The following is a 20,851-nucleotide window of genomic DNA, read 5'->3' on the forward strand; positions in this document are numbered from 1 at the left end:
TTCGGCAATTTTAAACAACTATGCTGCTTCTCATGGGTAGCAAGACAGATAATGTACATCAGTACCAACTTATGCATGGCTTTATTAATAGAACAGTTGCAAACATTGCTAGAAAAGAAGTCTTAAAGATTGTTTAATTATGTAAGAAGGTAATAGCAGCTGCCATTAAGAATGTTCTTGACTTGCCATCATTTGAGAGGGCAAGTGAGTGTTCATATGACAAGAGTAGATAATCTTGTTCTGTTCAAGAAGCTAGGGCCATTTTACTGGATCTCAGTTTTCAGGAGATTGTGAAAACAGAATGCTCAGCTCAACTCTTACTGCTTTGGTAAATCACAGCTCTTTGGTGAAAGGACCAATAGCTTATTTCCTAGATAGCTCTTAAAACTGTAAGATGACTGGACTTAACTTTTTACTGCACTGACCATGCCTTCATTAGAACTAACCATAAGACATGAATAATTTTTTACCTTATTTGAACTACCACTCTAATCTAGAGCCAGTGAGTAATTACATGGTAACCAAGGACTGTAGCTTAGAAGTGACTAAACAGTGAATGCTGCAACCTTGTTAAATCATGAAAAATTTATTTTCATTACATATATATGAGGGTAAAAGATTTCAGTCAATAGTGTTTTGAACAAGCATTTCCAACATGAACCTGTTAGTGTAGTTAGGCTGAAACTTAGTGTTTTGCATTTATTAATTAATTTCTAGTGTGTATATACAGAAGTAATTTTCCTGTTAGAATACCAGAGACAGTAATATTGCAACATTTACATTCCTCATATAAAATGGTGTAATGTACATTTTCAGCTTGGTATAGATATATAAATATGTACAAAATAAACATTATTGTAATTAATATATTCAGACCAGGTATTATTTAGCAACATCAAAAGCAGATGCATATAGATTTAAGTGAAAATGGTGAAAAACACCTTTATGACATTAGTGACCATTATCTGCATATATGTAGTACAGATAAGGGCTCCTCTTTCAAGCCTTCTGTGGGCATCGAATACCTTTAGTAAAAACAAAAGTAATTGAGAAGCACAAGATAATTTTATATATATATTTATGTGTCATGATCAGATGGTTTACTAGGGTCCATCTTGATCACAAATGGGTAACAATGTAAAACATACACATTTGTTCAGAGCATAAAATATTGCACAAGAGCAACTTCTTTTGAGGAAAAAAATTCCTGTGTTTGTGAACAGCAAAAATGGTTCTTACGCATTAAAGAAGTGATATATTTGCAGTTTCTAAACCAAGGAACATTCAGTAATACTGTCAGAACTGTCATCTAGCAACTTCTTCCCAGCCTGTTTTATGGCAATAGTATGTCACTAGCAAGATTTGGCAAAGAAGGCAGATAGACAATACATACATATATTTATCACAGGCCAGACCAGCTCCAATAGGTACCTAAACCAACTGCTGGATAGTTTCAGTTATCTGACAATTTCACCCTTAAAGAAATATGAAAGAGTTCAGTGTTAGTCACAGTGATAATCACACAGTAGTAGAGTATGATTCCATTCTTCTCTGCCTGGAAACCATCTTGTCTGAATTCCCAGTCTGAAGGGCGCTTTCCTCAGTATCACTGTCACTGCTGTCTACAACTGTGTGATCCAAAGCCATCTGACCAGTCCTCCCATGTAGATGAAAGTTCACTCCACTCTCCTGTATGGAGTTAGTTATAAAATCTTCATCAGAAGAATGAAATGATTCATCATCTCCTGTGAAATGGCTGACAATGTGAATCCCATCAAAAGTGGGTTGGTCTGAGAAGTCTCTCTGGCCTTTTAGACATTTGATCTGTTAGAAAAAGCAGAAGTTAACAGTTAGAGCTGAAGAGTCCAGCAGTAAGACAACCCACATTTCCAAGAAATGTCTTATTGAACCCTTTCTGGATTAAATTAAATGCTAGATCTAGAAGTAGCACATTTGATCATCACTTTGAAACTCAGGTGGAATCAGAACAAAGTGACTTCTCATTTCTGGCTGCCCAAGCAGAGAGCTTGAAAGAATGTCTTAAATAGTATTTGGAATTTTCCAAAATTCTCCTTCCACCCCAGAGTATTTCAGTTTTAGGGCTTAACAATCAAGGCATATCTAGAATCACTAATGACAGATTCCTCCAGGCTATTTACTGCCTCTTTAATATCCCCATGTGTAAGACTTATAGTTAGTTTTCTAGAGTAGCCTATTTGTTTTGACAGCACTTTTGACCTTCACATTTTACTTTCACAGTTCCATGCTTTCCCTTATCACCTAACTTCTCACTTGAGAAAAGTCCTCCCTCAGTCCCAAAGAGCAGGGTCCCAAGTGAATATTGCCAGTTTCACACAGAAAAAACACCCACAACCCCAAAATATGCTTAGTTCTGTCTGCACTGCAAGATTGAGTGTCTTTTCATTATCTAGTTCAGACCTAATGAGATGTCAGATCAAGAAGTATGAAAGAAACTTCTTTGTACAGCCTAAGTAGATTACAATTTCAGTTTTAAGAGAACAGAACAAAAATGATTGTCAGACCACGGACAGATACAATAGCATTTTAATTCAAAATGCACTGTGGAGTGATAAACTATTACAACCATACACTCAAGCTATTAAAAAAATAAAACCTAAAGCTCTGAAGTCTGGCAACTCCCCTGTTAATTTAGTGAAAATAGCTGCAACTCATGGAAGACATTCACAAGTGGTTGTGGGGTTTTTGTTGTTTTGTTTTAGAATTTTACTTTTGCTAGCTTTTAGTAGCAACTACCTCAGGGTCACAGTCTAAGAGTATTAAGATAAAAAATCCTAAGGATGCAGGAAAACATTAAAAATGCATTACACAAACTTCCTAATGTCACTTTGGAAGTTTAAAAAGGAAGATGCACCAAGTGCTATTTTGTAAACGACTTTTCATAGTAACAGAGACCTGGAAGATAGAAAGAAAAAGCCTGAAGAGCTTCTTTACACAAATCTATTTGACATTACAGAAATCTGAACCAATATTTACTTTGACAAATAAAAAGTGCACGTAGGTCCTTGTTATTGACACCAACAGATTTTACCTGTCCATTTGGGGAAGAAGGAATCTCTGTACTTACCATGGGCTTATGCAAAAGATAAGAATAAAAGAGGGGTTGAAAAAAGATCACAAGAGTCATAAATCATGCTAGAAGCCATCAAATCGGATGTTAACAGCATGTAAAAGCTCCAGCTTTTAATGTGTATCAAAATATCCCTGTTTGGAATACGGGTACACACTGTAAATCTAGACCTTGGTTGTAACTACATACTAATGTTAGTTTTTTGCATTTTTGTCACATACATGTAGGCTGCAGTCGTTACATGAGGAACTTGCTTGTGTAAAGACAAGCAAAACAGAGTTCCACACTTGCACAGCATAATTCATGATGCAAGTGAAATCAGCTTATGCCAAATATCAGATACTGGACAGTAACATGTATCTGGAATATTTTTTTTTCCTAGCTTATATTCCTAGATACAGAAAGCTTGATACAGAGATTCTTGTGTTATTTAGAAATAAAATAATAATAAAAAATATCCTACAATATGATCAGATTAGCTGCCACATGAAGTTTCCAAAACAGCTATCAATTTTAGTCACTAAGAAAATAACACACCAAAAAACAAAATGAAACCCAACAATTTCTTTCCACCCTCACCACAGAAAAAAAATAATTCACTGTACAAGTGACTACAAACTCCATATTAGAGTAAGAAATTATATGCTTTTAGGTCTGCACAGTTAAGCTATTGGTTCACCTGAAATTAACTAACATTGAGTATCAGCTTTATGTTTTGAACATTGAGAAAACCAACCTAGTGACCTCGACTGTTTTTTCTGAAGACTTCAACACATGATACCTTTAGATGTATGTATTTAGGTAACATGACAAAATCATGGCTTCACATTTTTATGCAGTAACCTTTCCAAACACCAAGTAAGAGTTTGTGGAAAATGCTGTTGGTGGAAAAAATCATGAATAGACACAGCCTTTGCCAATTCCTAAAGCAAGTCTGGGAAAACAGTGTGTTGTTATTCTAATGAAAGGATGTGCAATCTGTGAACTTTCAGAAACACTTCTTTTGACCTGCAGCTTTACACTTACCTGCCCTTTTTCTCAAGTACTCCTCATATCCAAGGGGAACCAGACTGCTAGGAAGAAACATGAACGTATTGTAGAGAATACATGTGACAAGTTTATCGATGGTCATACAGTTCTGTAACTTCTCTGCTTGAAAAACGGCTATCTCAGCCAGAAGCACAAACACTGTAGCATAGAATTTGCATTGTGGGGATGGACAGGCTGAATAGCAAAACTGCTGAAGAGGACACGGGGATTCTGACACACAGGAGGCTACACATGAATCTGCAGTGTCCTTTAGCAGTGACAAAGGCTAACAGCATTCTAGGCTGTATTGACAAGGGCATAGCCAGTACATCACGGGAAACGATTCTCATCTGGCACTTGTTTTATTCTACACTTGCTACCTCACTCCTTCCTCAGTACAAGGTGTTAATGAGTAGATTCAGTGGAGAGTCACCAAGACAGTTAAGGGGCAGGAGCTTATACCTTAAGGTAACAGAAACCTGGTTCTTTACTGAAGTACAAGGTGGGAGAAAAGACATTGATCATAACACAAACCACAAGGTTGTGTTTGAATATGAAGGAAAAATAATTGCTATAAGGCTAGTTAAGAATTAGAACAGGTTGTTCAGAGACTGCGGACTCTCCATCTTCAGTGGGTTTCAACACCCAACTGACAAAGCCCTAAGCAACCTGCTTTGAATTCAGTGTTGATCCTGTTTTGAGCAGACAGTTGGACTAGAGGCCTCCCAGAGTCCCTTCCAACCTGAAAGACAGATTACAATTCAGTGATCTGTGGAAAGCAGGGCAGTGGGATGCATGTTACTGTTCTTATGGCAGCCATTTCAAGTTTGAGAAATTGAAATAGTTTGTACCTGCCAAAGTTACTGCATTTGTTAAAAAAAGCAAATGCTGTCATTTGAATCCAAATGCCTTTACATTAAATGTCAGTATATTAGTTTATCACAAAGCCTAGTCTTCAACAGCATGTTAGATTTCTAATTGTAAAATAAAAATATCACTTAAATCTTGAAAATACTTAAACTAAGTTGTTTTTCAATTGAAGGTAGAATCTTATTTGCATCTTTATTTTTTTTAAACATGAACATTGATGAAAGCAACTAATCTTCAAGAAATTAAAAGTATCCAACAGAATAGGTTTGGAACAGCTGTGCACTATTTTCAGTTTTGTGTAGTTTCAGAGTTGAAGACTTCAAGGGCACCTCTAACTTTTTTCCAGGAGCATTTCTGAAGAAGCCTGATTATCTGCAATTTCTATTGCAGTAGCAAGGCTTTGTAAGGCTTCTCAAAGCATTTGAAACAATTTGTAGACAGCATGCACTCCAATGCAATTAGGTACCAGTGGCTAATGTCATGTTAGGGCTCTAAAATAGAGGTTTCTTAAAATGAAAAGTTTTGTACTCTCACATAACTTCATAATCTAGCAAGTGAGCCTCTGCACCTCTAATAGAAAAGCAGTATCTCTTTCAAATGGGAACATAAGTGTCCTACTGGCTCACGGCAATGGTCCATCAGCCTAATATTCTGTCTCCAACAGTGACAATGACTTTCATGTTGTTCTGTTTTTAAGGGAAAACATGTGAATATGACTGATTTTTGCAATCCATTCCCTTCATATTCCCAAGCACCCACTCACCTGTCCAGAAACTGTTGTAGTAGATACAAGAGTGAATCTCTTCATAGCTGTTTCAGCATCCATTTATAGATCAGTTGTCCATGACTGATTTTTTTTTTTATTTGCTGTCTACCTCCACTGCTTCCTGTAGCAGTAAGCTTCAGAAATTCCTTTTTTTTGTTTTAAACTAATCTCCTACTTGTTTCAGGAATTGCCCTCAAATTCTAGTAATGCAGGAACAAGTGATGAAAAGCAGTTCTGCAGTCATGATTCTGAAACTTACATCGTAACACCTCCCTCAGCTTTCTCTCTGAAACAGAAGAGTCCCAAGTCTTTTTAGCCTCTCATGAGCAGGCAGTGCTCAAGACCACTGATCATTTTAGTTGCTCTTTAACTTCCCTACAGGCCTTCTTTGAACTCTCTACATCCATCTTGAGGTGTAGAGACCAGCCCCACACCAAGGTTTTGTAGTGGCAATATAAACCCCGTTATTTTGTTTTTAATGTGCTTCCTATTGATGCCCAACATTGTCTTGTCTTTTGGCCGCTGGTGCACACTAAGCCAATGTCAGAGGATTCTCAGCAACAACTCAAAAATATATTTTCTGATTTGTAACTACCAATTCTGTGTTTGCCATCATGTAGGTACGGCTTATATTTTTGCAGTTGATGAATTACATTATTCACATTGAGGCTCATCTGTCACCTTTTTAAGAGAGAGTTCTTGAGATTCTTGCTGTCAGTGTTTTATTTGAACATAGAAAAAGAGCTTAAAGTAGGAAGTAAAGCATTATGCCAAGATCTTGTCATTCATGTAGCCAAGCATACCAAGATAATGGGAAATCAGACTAAGGGCTTGGAAGGGGAGCAGTGCATGGACCCAACCCTAACACCCCCACCCTCAAACCCTAGTTCTACTCTATCCTTATCATTCCACATGAAGGAAAAAACAGCCCTTTTTTCTTGCAGCCACGTTGAGCAGAGTATGGACTTATACCCCAGGGTCTGTCACTTCTGTTCTCTTTTGTACAAAGAGCCAATATTGGTTAAAACCTTTCAACTTCAGGTCTGGCCCTCCACGTGAAGGGAACTAGACCTCTGTCAGTCACCCCAACAACTGACATTCAAATGAGCCTTGGCTGTTTATTACTGCTTCAGTTTTGCAAGAATCTCAAGTCTGATCACATCTAAAAAAAACCCAACCAAGCCTGGTAAACCCACATGTTTTGCTTTTAATTCTCAAATCCAGGTCATATTGTTTAGATGACTGCAGTTTCAACCCAGTTTTCACTACAGAACATTCATGTGGTCTTTAGGACATTTCAAAGGGTTAATAACACTGTGACCAAAATGTATGTTATCATTATCTCTTCAGAAGCCAACTGAATCAAGAACAGAATCTTAATATTTGCATTTATATACCTTCTTGTGCCTAAAGAATTCAACATTTTAAAGACAAACTGTATATCCTACTGGTCAACATATGAAAAGACTTTATTTGTACAGATTCTTAACAGGTAAGTGTACTTTCACAAATTCAAGAGCTGAAAAAAGTTAACAATCAGATCCTTAAACCTCAGAATAAAAACTTTCTTACCTGATGCTGACTGCCTCATCAAGCCAGGCATGAAGGAGAGACAGTAAAGAGAAATTTAGAAGTTGTAGTACAATTCAGAAGTTCTTCCATGTTAAATCACAGAATCATAAAATACTATGAAGGGTGCTAGTCAGTTTCAAGCAATTTATATTTCTAAGCCCCTTTGTTTTTTTAAAAAGAGAAGATAAGTCAAATTTTCAAGTCAGACTTTGTGAAAGAGTTCTGCTTAAGCTCTAGGAGACATTTTTTGGTAACCTGTGAGGTTTTTTTTAAAGCTAGGAATTCAGTGGTAGAAAGAAGTCAAAATAAATGTTGCTTTCTGCTCCCTTTAAAAGGCTTCAGTAACTAATTCTTGAAATTTACTCAATTCTGAAGTAGTAAAGAGTTTTAACAAAGCTTGCCAATAAATATTCAATCTACTCACAGTAGGATAAGCAAGCAACACACAAGTGAGATCAAATACGATAAAAATATGACCGCTGCCTTGAGTGAATGAAATTGGTTTTGGCAGAAAGCAGTATGTTAAATTTTTATTTAAAGACTAAAGATACTGAATTCTCAGTGCTTTTACCTCCAGCAAGAGGAATCTAAAAATCAGAGTTCCCTCTTTATTTGTCTCCACCTTAGTAACAGTAGGAAGTCTTAGTAAGATTTCCTGCTTCAAAACCAAACATGATTAAAAAGAAAACTAGAATGTTGCTGAAAGTATGATCTAACCACGTTTAGCTGAAGAGAAACAAGTCATAAGCATTTTCAAATACATGTCCTATAATTCAGAAAAACATTGTCAACTTGGCAACATGGAGAGATTTAGAAGTCAAAATCTAATTACAAGACAATTAAAAATATCAGTTTATAATCTATTAAATTATAATCATACTTAACATGAATAAAAGCAATTAAATTTGAGTTCCTAAAAATTCCTGAGAGTAACAGTCCACAGCATCTAATGCAATCCTTTATCATACTTAACAGTTGACTGCTACTTACTGCTGACCTCTCCCATTGTTGATGGGATCACGCCAGTTTAAGGCATACGCTAGTACACTATCACTTCTTTAAAAAAGCTCTCAGTAACTTCTTTTGGAAAAATGCTTATCTCAGTAGTCACAGCATCTCAGACTGAATTAATGGAAAATACATTGTCATTTGGGAGACAAATATCAGTTTGGACAAACATTATGTCTGGTAGGTACTACAATGCAGCAGCATTTCTGCACATACATGCAAAAAGAGTAAACAACATTAAGGTTGCAGGCCTTTTCATGCTACTTTTTCACTTCCATGAACACCAGCAACTCTTTAGATACCTTAAGGTCTCTGTAGACCATTTTTTAATATATGGTTGTACTTCCACAGTGAGCCACATTCATACTGAAACCATCACAACATGAACACTGCACAAATGGAGACATCATGAGCTAAACAAATAGTTGCAGAAACTAATATTAGCAATCCATCATCTAGAACAATTCTTAGCAAGCTTAATGGCTGTACAGCTACAATGCAAATGGGGTTTCTAAAGTTCCCCAACAGAATTAGCTTCCTTATACGAAAGGGACTGCTAGGCATGCATTGCAACAGAACTGTATTGGCGCATTTTAATGAAAGCTATTGCTGATCTTTGAAAAGTCTGAGACTAAAAAAAAAAGCTTAAGTATGGTTTAATATATCCTGCAATAAAGAAAGAGTTTAACACAAAACAAACCAACTTTAAACACATTCTTCATTTTCCTCAAGCATGAGACAGTTTTTACCCAAACATATGGATCATACGCAAAAGACAGAAGATAGTCTTTTGAGACCTTTCTGGCAACTTGTATAGCTCTCAAGATTACATGTAAAATAAGATTATGTGTAAAGTAAGTCAACAACACATATTGCATATAATATGACAACATTCTTTGTTTAGAAAGTGTGACACATTCTCTAACAAATTTAAATAAAAATAAATTTGAAAAAGGTATGTTAAATCAGAAATGTGTTATCATTGTAACTGTATTAGGACAAAGCTCAGAGTTGTGGCTTTTATTTTAGTGTCAGTGAATTTCCTGTTTCACTTCAGTTAACATTAAGTTTTTTTCTAAAGCCATAGCTATAAATGTAGCCATAATTAGGATTATTAACTTGTAAATAACAGCCATGAGCAATGCCAGACAAGGGGCATTCTTGGGAATTACTGATGATTTAAGAAGCCCAAACCAACCAGACCAAACAGATGCTGAATCCAGGAACTCCCATTTAGTCTGCTTGCTCCTGTTACCCAATCACTGTCTTCTCTCCTGATGAAGAGGCCCTAATACTATGGATCACTGTATGAAAGATAAGAGCAGAGAGGAACTGTATGGCCTTTTCTTCTGTGCAATCCATATGAAAAGCTGCAGAGATGGCCACCGCTGCATCTCTTACTGAAGCCATTTTGGTTTCTCCAATGCCATATATACCTCTAGAGATTTCAAAACTGAATTAAAATGCATTTTGTAGACTTCAAAAGATATGCAAGGAATATGTAAAAAGAAAAAAGGTGGAAGGGAATCACAATGAACTGTCTTTTCCTTTCACTGTAAGGCAGACATGGAAAAGAGATATCTGCAACAGAGATATCCTTAGTAGAGAAATTCAGGAAATAGGCTACATCTTCATTTATTGCTTTCACATAGTTTTATTTTTAATTTCAAATATTAAGATTAAAACTCTTCCTGAACAACTTTGAGTCTTCTCAGATTTCCTAAAGAGATTCTGCTTCAGCTTAAGATTGAACTAATTTTGAAATTGACACAGTAGACAATTATATTCTTAAATAGGAAGTGTTACTATGCTGTTCTCTTACTGCTCCTTTCCCTGAGATTTAATTTCATGTCCAAATTAAAAAAAAAACCCCAGTAAATTAACTAGATTTTGTTGAAATCAAGTTGTTCAACATGTTCTAATAGGTTGTTGAAGAGTCATGGGCATAAGGGGGAAGTGAATACATTTAAAGATACATTAAGAAAACTCTGGAAAACTATTTCAGGGAAGTTTTACTACAACACTAATGTGGACAAAACTACTTTTCACCCCTTGTAGTTCACTTAAACTACAAATATTAAAGTTAGCCTGAAGTGTTTGGGGTGTGGGTTTGACAAATTTGGGGTTTAGCAGATTGGAATCACCATGACATAGCTTTATGATTTGTCTTTGGTTTTGCCTTTCCCCTACCCCCAAAAGCCATGTTTGTAAGGCAGTACTCAAGATTCTAATCTGAGTCTAATTTAACAAATTAGACTGGTTAAGCAAAATCAAGCAAACTGAAATTGCTGTTTAAAAAAGAAATCCAGTGCATTAGGCACTGTGAATTAAGAAAGCAGGAAATGTCTTGATCATGCTTACAAATAACATGCAGTGAAAGCATTTAAAAATCTGTTTGCAAAGTTGTTTCCTTTGCTTAGTAGTTAATAAAAGACAATTAAACATTTCATTTATCATGGAGGCTTTTTTTTAAGACCTAGTTTTGTCTTTGATATCCTCTAAATGTGGAAATTCATTTCCTCATCTAAAAATTTTCACTCAGCAGAAGTTTCAATCAGATAAACAAAATGCTGATTTTTAGGGAGTCTGACAGTGACCTTTGAAATTAAGTTGTTTGCCAGTCCCTGTAGGAAGAACCAAGCCGCACTCCAGCATACTCAAGACTGTCTGGAATCCACCTTAGCACATTTGGCCATTTACTTGCAACTGAGTTTAGCATGACTAAAAGGGGAAACCTAGACAATCAACAACAAACCCTGATATGAGTTAATGATTCTAGAATAGTGCAAGTTTAGCGGTTTCTATAAAACAGTATTTCTAAAGAATATAAACAATAAAATAATTTCCTAAAGAAAATTAACTCTGTTTTGTATGGATGAGTTCAGAGCTGTATTTGCTTTCTGATAGCATTACCTCATCTGCCCCCCAAACAATTTTATAATGCTCATAGCAAGATTAAAAATAAAAATCAGTTGACATAAGTTCTTAGAGGACTAGGTGGAGTATTTGGCTCCTTATTTTAAACTGTAATAAAATGAATCTTGGAGAAAAGTTCATTTGATTTGTTAGGGTTTTTAGAACAAGCAAAAAGAAGGAAATAGAGAAAATTAATTTTATATTACTTTCAGTATGGCAGATGGGTTCAAAGAAGGCTGATTTGCAGTATAACTTAATAGTAGGAAGACTGCATCTGTATATATTCAATTGTCTCCAGGGTCTCATACGTGTCTGAACTTCTTGATCTGTACTATCTCAAAACAGTACAACTGTTTCTGGAGTTCATAAACTGAATTCAATCTAACTGCAGTATGATCTATCTAGTTGTTACAGCAATTGCAGCAAAACACCTTGAAACTGGCAACAACAGAAGCTGATCAGAGGTCAGAGCAAGTATTAAACTCCAGGCTTGACAAGCCTATTGTGGGCCCAAACCAGAACAGCAGTGAATGACAATATTATGTACCTGAACATACCTAGGCTGCTTTTTTTTGTTGTTGTTCTATCAGTATGGCTGCTATTCTTAACAGATAAAAACCCAAAGAGTCTCTGGACTGAGATTTCCCCCCCCCCCCCCAATCTATAGTGAGATTAAAAGCAACAGTCATGAGGTACTACAACCTTAGATCAATCTGCCCCACTCATCATTCACTCTTTGGAATCTAAGCTCATGTATGTAATTAACTACTAAATTCTCCTGTTTCACAAAACAATTACCTTTGGTTTTGAAACTCATACTTTTAAAAGGATAACCCAGAGTAAAACACTGGTATACAACCTGAAATATTTATCTCAAATGAACTTTGCTGACCATATCACTAGACAGTGTGTCGTAAGTGAAAAAGCAAAAGAACAGCAAGAAATTTCCAAGTCTGAGTCATTTCAGGCTTCTGGGTTTTTTTAAAATAGCACTTAAATATTTGGCCTTTGTTTAAAATTGCTGCTTCTGTAAGTCATATTCAGTCTCACAGTAATACAAAACACTTTACAAAATCCCTGTAGATGTCAGGAAGTTTACGTACAATCTATGAAATAGTTTTGATGCATTAAAAGAAAGCTCATCTCCAGTTGTCCTGTTATTTATTTCATATTGCTCTGAATGTACTCTTAGATTTCCTGACTGAAGTTTTTATGAAAAGTGTTTTTTCAACATTATCAGTTAAAGAGCACTTGAGCCAAAAGGAAATATGATGTTAAATTTATGCTGTATATCAATTTTACCATAGACGAGTCTGCTGTATTGTAAACGTGACAAAGATTAAAACTCACAACAAGTGTTCAGACCAGAAGGTTTCCAGTGAATCAGAACAGGAAACCAATAAAGCGATCAATGGGAGGTCATGACTTTTTGATCACTGCACTATATGGTTAAAGAATCTGGTTTTGATCTAGTGCCGTGTAATCAAATTAAACTTTGAAGTTCTGTATCAAATACGCAATTGAAATGGCAACAGTGCTAAGGAAGTACCCAACTTTTAGCCTATTTTCAAAAGAAATCAGTCTTTGGTAACTAAGATTTTATCTCGAGGGAATTTTTCTAAGATCTGACAAGTTTGTTGTAGTGAGATTGTATGCAATTCCAAAAAAAAATTCTAAGCTGACTTAGCCCTGGGAAGTTTCTATAAATAGCTAGTTGGTAGGTGGAAGTAAAGTTCCCAGAAACTCTTCCTACAAGTAGTTCTTATGGAAGTGTTTATTTGGAGTGAGGACATGGCCATAAAGTATTTTAACACAGCAGCATGATCACACTGAATGTACTGCAGTTGTTATATCCATGGAAGAACCTAAATCTCAATGCTCCTTCTCCCTAGAGTACACATCTATAGATACAAACGTTAATGAAACCTCAAGCATTAACTAGAATGTACTGGCTGATACAGAGACTGAGAATGTACCCATTATGGGCAACAGTTACAGGAAATGATCATTTCGCACTTTTACTCTGTCCTTTTAAAGCAGGAGTTAAACTCAGCATTTTTACACAGACTAAGTAACACTTATTTTTGCCTCTGACTGCAGAAATTACTTCCATCTGTGCTGGCTGCCATTCTGAGAGTGATAAAAGAATTTTAGGAGGAGTTTCCACCACATTTCCACTGTTTGCCCCACTTACATTCAGACAAATTTAGAGACACATATTACAAGCTAATACATAGCACTCCTCTCCTGAGCTTTTCTCACATAGATGGCACCTGTGTATGGTTGCTAACACAACATTTTTTGCAAGGAACAACTACTCAGATAAATTCAAACCTCAATCCCCCTACCTTTCAATTCCCAAAACTTGATTTATAGGCAGAAACACAGGGTAGATCCTAACATAGCTCTAATTAGTACAGCAGACAGGTCACACAGCTTCACCACTCAAAAGAGCCTTTTTGCCATGATAATGAAATAACTTTATCTGTAATCAGTTTACTTGCTTTGGCAATCCAGACAAACTCTAAATAAGGACGTAATAAAGTCTAGCTAGCTATATTCATCTCTATTGCTGCCACCAAGAACTAGTATACTGTTCAAGACAGATTAGGAGCTTTGATGCAGTAGGATACAGTTAGAGGAAAAAAAAAAGGGGAGGGAAATGTTTGTAAAGAGAACAATCACCAGCCTTCATTTATTTTATCATTGAATCTAATCTGTCAGTAGTGGCAGTGAAACAGTTAAGAAGATTCATACCTAGAACTGTTGCCCTCAAAGTGAACAAAGTCATACCTATTCTGTTTGAGGACAGACTACATCGCTGTCCTGCTTACACTGCTCACATTTAGAGGCTTCCTTCACTCATGAGATATGAGAGATTTTGTGGATAGGGTTGTTACTGGGGGGAAGGGAGAAGAATCAACCTTACCTGATGCAAAGATGAAGATGGAGTTTGTGGCCAAAGATTTGTAGAATGGAGTATTGTCATTATGGAATCAATCCTACCTTTTTGGGCAAGTGTAACTTTTCTGTGTTAATTATACTCACTCAAAATTAATTTAATTAAACAATTGATGTTCATAAAATATATAGGGATTCCATTGTGCAATAAATGCTTCTGCCTGTTGATTGCTTAGTTAAACCAGACAGTTTCTAAAGCTAGTTGTTTTACTAAGGCAGAGTAACTAAATTGGAGAAAGTTAATTGAGAATTAAAACTCCCAATCTGTTCAGTCTCACACTCCTGTAACAATTTTGGTATTATCAAGTCAGTATCTCTGACTCACAAGGACAAGCTGAATTAAAGGAATAAAGCAATTCACTTTTCTAAAGCATACAGTATATATTTAACTATCCTGTGTAGACAAAGCTGCTACATTAGATTGGGTGTTTGCAAACCACATGACCTCACAAACGCTATCTTATCATATCACAGGTTCCTCAGACTGACCACAACCACTTAAATCAGACTCTGCCAGCACAGAGGCTCTGTAACTTTGACACGTACTAGTAAAGCAACTACATTTTTAGCTGTCCAGTAGCTTTGCAAGAACTTTACTTGTGGGGAGGGAGAAATCTGATGGTCTCTTGTCCAACTGTGCTTGCAAGATACGGTAAAAGAAAAGCACATGATTTATTGTGCTATAAACTTCCACAAGTTGAAATGCTTACTTTGTAAATCTGAGGGCTAACATATTTCCTTTCAGGGACAACATTTCTTATCAAGTAAGAAAACATTTATAGAGTGCCACATATTTTGAAAGCATTTGTCTAGTAAAACAAACTATTAGAAGGTGTTAATGTGATTCTAGTCAGCATTGAGAAACAAGTAATACAGTACTTTTAACAAACATTACAGTTTTAGTGAGAACTATGAAGTGAGAACAATGTAAAAATTGACTGAAATAAATCCCAGAAAGATTAGCTGGTTTTATGAAAGCAAGCAAGTAAAATTACAATTACGGAGAGACAAATATACACCTGCCTGTACTACATGGAAAGCAAATAGTACACCCCTTCCAGAAGAAAGAGCGGAAAAAAAAGTTGGTAAGAGACTGAGTGGAAGAGCATTATATCCGATTACAAATTTTACAGGAAGAGTACTAGGCCTTTTTAGACTTGCTGTTCTCCCCTTTGTTCTTATGAAAGCAGTGTTACTTATTTCTAAGATATCCAAATGCTTATAAATCTGATATTCTCTAATTCGCATTTACCCATATGAGCTGATCCACTGCCAGCCATCAGTCTTCAGAGGAGAACTTTAAAAAAATCTAATAGGTTGAACTTTAATTAGAATTCACTTTCCCCAGTTAATCCTCTTATCTCCATCATGCAAAGCTATGTACAACTCATTCATAGCTTTAGAAGTTAAAGATGTGCTCAGACTGCAGTCATGACTGCAACACAGCATAGGCACATCCAAACCAAGTAGCTGGACACCAGCAGTCCAAGTACAGCAGGATGAAGCTCAAAGTTATTTACCCTGCTTCTGAATGTAGTCTAATGGTGCTTCAGATAAGAGAACATTTGATTTTGTAAGCATTGAATTTGGCTCAAAGAAGTCTAGTAAAATTAACAGAGGAAAGGAATAATGCTTCCTGCTGGTATCCCACCATCAAGCCCAGATGCTATTACTGTGAGAGAAACAGGAGCTAGGAATCCTGCTAGAAGCAGCCAACCCCATCTTGTGCTGCTCCAGTGGGCCACAAGCATCATCACCATTTTGTGCTCATCTACAGCAGATACAGGAGTCATCATTTAGCTGCTTGTAAAGCTATTCCCTCATCTCCACAGGAGACAACCTGGACTAAACTGTGCTGGGTACAGTGAGTGGTTCTGATTTAAGATTTACCATACTGATTTAAGATTATTAGCTAATAATAAAAAAAACCAAGGAGGAAATAATCTGGCAGCTTTTAAACACAGCTCAAACACCATAAACTTGTATGGTAGGTAAGACCAAAGAAACTCTTAATGTGGTTTAAACTTTCCTCCTGTGTGCTATAGTGCACTGAATTTTATTTACATGTTATAGTGTGGCCTATACAGGTGTTTTTTCTAATTCTTCACACTGATGGCTACAGTTTACTTTCCCCTCTCCATTTTAGTTTCAGCAGTGAAAGCCTAGAAAGCTAACACAAGTTGCAAAATATATCCTTAATTCAGCCATATTACGAGTTACTCCTTTGGTCATAACTTATTCATTATTTATCCTCAAAGTAATTACTTAAAGTGTCTTGAATTTTATTTACAGAAGTAAAATCTTTTAAAAGCATAGTATTTAATCTTCAACTTTTATATCTCTTTTCATTAAGCCCATCTTAAAATGTTAGCTTATCAGGAGCAAGATCAGACCATCAGATAACACCTATATCAGAATCTTACTGAATGCATCAGGTTCTTAAAACATAATATCAGATCCATTCCTAGATAAATGATATATATGTGGGAAGAGTAGTAAACTAGTGATCACTACTACTTTGAATAGCCATCAAGTTTTCAGATACTAAAATGGGAAATACTTAAAAAATGCCCTCTTTTCTCCATTGTCAATATGCAAGAATTTAATCACTGTAGTTTCACTTAAAGTTACTATTATAGGCTTTTAAAAAGCCTCAAAAATTATTTCAGTGGAATAATAATGCTCCAGTCATCTGTCATCTTGTTCTTTTCCACCAGCCATGCTGAAGTATTGTTAACATGGGCAGTTTGTGGAGGGTTTTCTAACTGTTGGATCAGTGTGCCACACTAACAGCAGGAGTTTGTTTTTCATGCAAATACCAAACACACATACATAGGATTTGCACATTAGAAAACAATCTCATCCTTGCTTCCCCTCAAAATAGTCCAAGTAATTATTTGTTAAAAGTATCTCTCATACAGAGGAACAGCTAGGAGAAAACGCGGTTGGTAGTCCATCTCTGACATTGGTCAATAGCAGATGCCGGGGAAACACATGTAACAGGCAAATATGTAGTGGTACTTTCCCAGAATGTTCTTCCCAAACTCCAGCAAGTAGCCCATTTTTCAGTTATACACGTGACATCTATGCATCTCCAAGGATTATTCTTCACCCCACCCCCCGTCAACTTAGCCAGTTATTTTTTCCAATCTGTATTAACATGGATTTTAGTATGTGGAATAGTTTTGGATCTAAAGGAATTTAATCTTATGAATTTTTTGCAAATTTTAATCTGCTAATATTTTTTTCAATACACCTCCAGTTTCATTTGAAGATCCTAATTCTTGTACTGGAAGAAAAGTGAACAAATGCTCCCTACTCATCTTCATCCCATTTACAGTTTGAATATTTTATACCTCCCCATTCAAAATTCCTTGGATGAAAAAAACCCCCAACCATTTCAATTTACTATTGGTGCCTAGACACCAAAGGTGGGCGAGTAGGAATTAGCTGATCACCCTCCTCTTTTGGGTCACAAATTGCACAGGCTGCTGAAGGTGACTAGCCAACAGCTAGAACTATATGAGAAGCAAAAGCAAGGGCACAAAGAAACAAGTCAGCTTTTGCTTCTATCTTCCCTGGTAACTTTATGTTTATTATGCTTTTAGTATTAGTTCAGTCAAGTCCTAATTCAGTCAGTTTTTTGTATCTCCTGGGAATGGCAAGAGATACAGGAAAGAAACATCCCAGTGTCTTTTGAAAGCTCTACGCGAATCTAAGACAAAAATTGCAGATAAATTCCCCAAACCCACCTTCTTTCCTCCACAAGTCACACTGACTTTAAAGAGGTCTGAAACCTTTTATCTGGAAATCATTTTCACCTAAGAATACAGATCAAGAGCAAAAGGTGCCAGGATTATACAGAATATTTTGCATGTCAAAAATGCCAAATAATTTGTCAAAAAAGAAAAAAGCATCACTAAGCTCTGAGTATTCTTCAGCTGCTTCCAACTCAAAACACCTACTGGATCCCTCAAATATAGGAAAGCATTGTTAAAAATGGATTTTAAAGAGCTATCTTTCCTGCTTTCCAAGGAAAAAAATGCATGCTAAGTGAAGGAAGCCCTAAGTTTCTGTACATTGCTGCTCCCTCAAAGCTGTCCACTAGTGCAGATGGCCAATACACAGTAGAATTATAGCCTTCTGGAATAATGCTACACAATCCCAAATTGTAGATGCTACTTGCTTTTGTGGACTTGAATACATATTAGGTAGAATTTAGCTTTTAACATGAAAACTGTCATAATGTTAAAACAAACCTACATTTGAAATACTGTAGTAATATAAGTAAGAAATTGAAATTTAACAGCAAAACAAACTCAAAGCATTCCCAGAGACACAAAAATCAGCTAGCAATATGACAAAGACAAACTTTACAAAGTTTCACTTGAAATACAATTTAAACTTAAGCACTTCAGTCCTAAATCACAAAGCCTGTAAGACTGGAAACCACTTGCTTTTGTCTCCAAAGGTGTCTTGTGGTCTGCCAGTGTAGTTTGTGGGTAAGCATGTCAATTCTAATCTTTTGTACCACTCCTGTAATCTAGGTAACACATACAAGCCTTGCAACATCCAACAGGAAGCAGAGACAGCTGCTGTGTAATATATATAAAGTGACTGCATGTACAGTGGGGTAGTACATGAAATGCAGAACTTCAGCAGTTTATAAATCATTTAATTCCATTCAATTTGAATTAAAAGCAGAGTGGCAAACTACGAAGAACCTCCTCCTTTTTTCCCCAGTATGTGATTTATGTTGAAATAAGTAACAACTACTTCAAGATTTATCTTAGTCAGTTTTTCTTAAACTTTCAACTTTACTTAATGGAAACTCGTAACAGTCTAAGCTTTCTACGTATTCTTTTCCACATACAGTAACTGCTTTGCTTCAGTACTGCCTACTGAAGTGAGATACTCTCTTGAATAGTAAAAATGTTTCACAAAATTTGCTTTCGCTTCACATTTCAGTGTCTAATCAAGAGGAACCTCTATAAAGTACTAGCACTTACTGTGCCACCTGAGAGTATTTAACCCACAGTACAAATCTTGCAGTGCCTGTATACTTGTGTCATTTATATTACATCAGTTAGAACACATTAACTGTAAGGTCAAGTGACAGAGTACAGTGCTCACCAGACCTTATTTCTCTTGTGCCAAAGACAGGACAACCAAGCCTGTGGCTTACTGACAAGAGTAACAAAATTGCTTCACAGAAGCTGCAGCCTGTGAGGGCTGCACAATGGAAAAATATTTTAGGTTAAAATCCTACTAAGCTAGAAGTCAAGAATGCTGTAGAGATAGCTTTAAGAATGGAAGGGATATGGAGGAAGAAAGAAAATGCTACACAGAAAGATTTCAAGTAATGAAAAGAACAAATGGCAATGGGACACATTTCTGAAAAGGCAGTGTCTAAGTCTAGTGCATATTAAAAGCTCTGAAAAGTTTACGTCATGACTTCCTGTTTGAATCTGTGACAATGCTCAAAATTTCAGGTTTTCACACTAGTTTCCGCCTTCAACAATAAAGCCATAAGGCATAAGCATCTACTAACTTTGTGCCTAATAAAGCAACTGCAGCCCATAAGGAGGAAAGGAAATGCAGCACTAATCTGACACTGAATATACACAGCTTCTCACAGGATTAGCCATTGGCTAACCAGAAATACTGCAGTCTGAGTGTCCTTTCATTATGCACCAGCTGTTCTTCAAATGTTGATAGGTTGTGTAACAGATTAAAGGATAGCTGTCAGTAGCTTCCTAGGGAATTAACATAAAAATGACTGACATTTACTAAAGTTAAAAATTGCAAGTTAATAATTGATTTACATGCATGTGAACTCTGAGTGAAGTTATGGCTGCACTAAGAAATTTAAGAATTAATTCAGCATTTTACATAGTATGTAAATTATGTTAAATATTTTGATTCTAACCCATATTTGGTTACTCAAGTTAGTGCAGAGAAAGAGCTGCATGTGAGTAGATCTTGAGATGGTGTGCATAGAGCAGAAGGCTACAACACAAGCCTTGTTACAATGTTCTCGGAACTCCAGCTTTTGTGTTTGCTCTCTTGAAGTGTTCATCAAATATGAGTTTAAAACCTACTGTGAAGTAGTCAATATACAATTCAGCTTATCATACTACAGAAATCCACTGGTTACATATAAGAGGAATCAGGCAGGTATCTGGTTAGAACAAACCAAAAATCCAATATAGTAATTCCATTTATAGTTATTTTCTTATTTGAAAGGTAAGAAAAAAGGCACCATCTTTTTCTATGTTATTTACCTTGTACATTTAATAGCAATGTGCCTAATTGGTTCAGTTTTGGATGCCATACACCAGTTTCCAGTATGTGCAGTTTTACTCAGTAACAGGAACACAACAACTTGAATTTACTATGAGTAAGTCTTCTTATAAAATGATTTGAGGACTGACTGTAGCATTATTCCCAAATGAGTAATAAAAGCAGCTGAAAATTATCCTTTAGGCTACAAGCTGCACTATATTTAAGATGCATGCAAAATTCTGAGCTCAGAAAAGGAAGACCAAAATTAATGAGTGGACTCAGATTACAAAGGGCAATCAGTTGGAAGTTTGTAAAAGTATAAACAAAACTTTTTA

General features: G+C 36.1%; 1 protein-coding gene across 7 annotated transcripts in view; it reads right to left on the reverse strand.

Annotated features, from left to right (window-relative positions):
- Positions 1-567: 567 nt before the first annotated feature.
- Positions 568-20,851, reverse strand: part of EVI5 (ecotropic viral integration site 5) — an 82,780-nt gene continuing 62,496 nt past the window's right edge. For 3 of the 7 annotated variants that reach the window (XM_075759928.1, XM_075759924.1, XM_075759923.1), the window contains one exon: positions 568-1,824. In XM_075759928.1, the coding sequence (XP_075616043.1) occupies positions 1,519-1,824 (306 nt within the window). In that variant the 3' untranslated portion in view covers positions 568-1,518. Of the gene's footprint in view, positions 1,825-4,135; positions 4,204-20,851 lie in introns of those variants that run through there. The other 4 variants (XM_075759929.1, XM_075759926.1, XM_075759925.1 and 1 more) reach the window with 4 other exon arrangements.

This window comes from Balearica regulorum, chromosome 8 (assembly GCF_011004875.1).
Source record: "Balearica regulorum gibbericeps isolate bBalReg1 chromosome 8, bBalReg1.pri, whole genome shotgun sequence".
NCBI lineage: Eukaryota > Metazoa > Chordata > Aves > Gruiformes > Gruidae > Balearica > Balearica regulorum.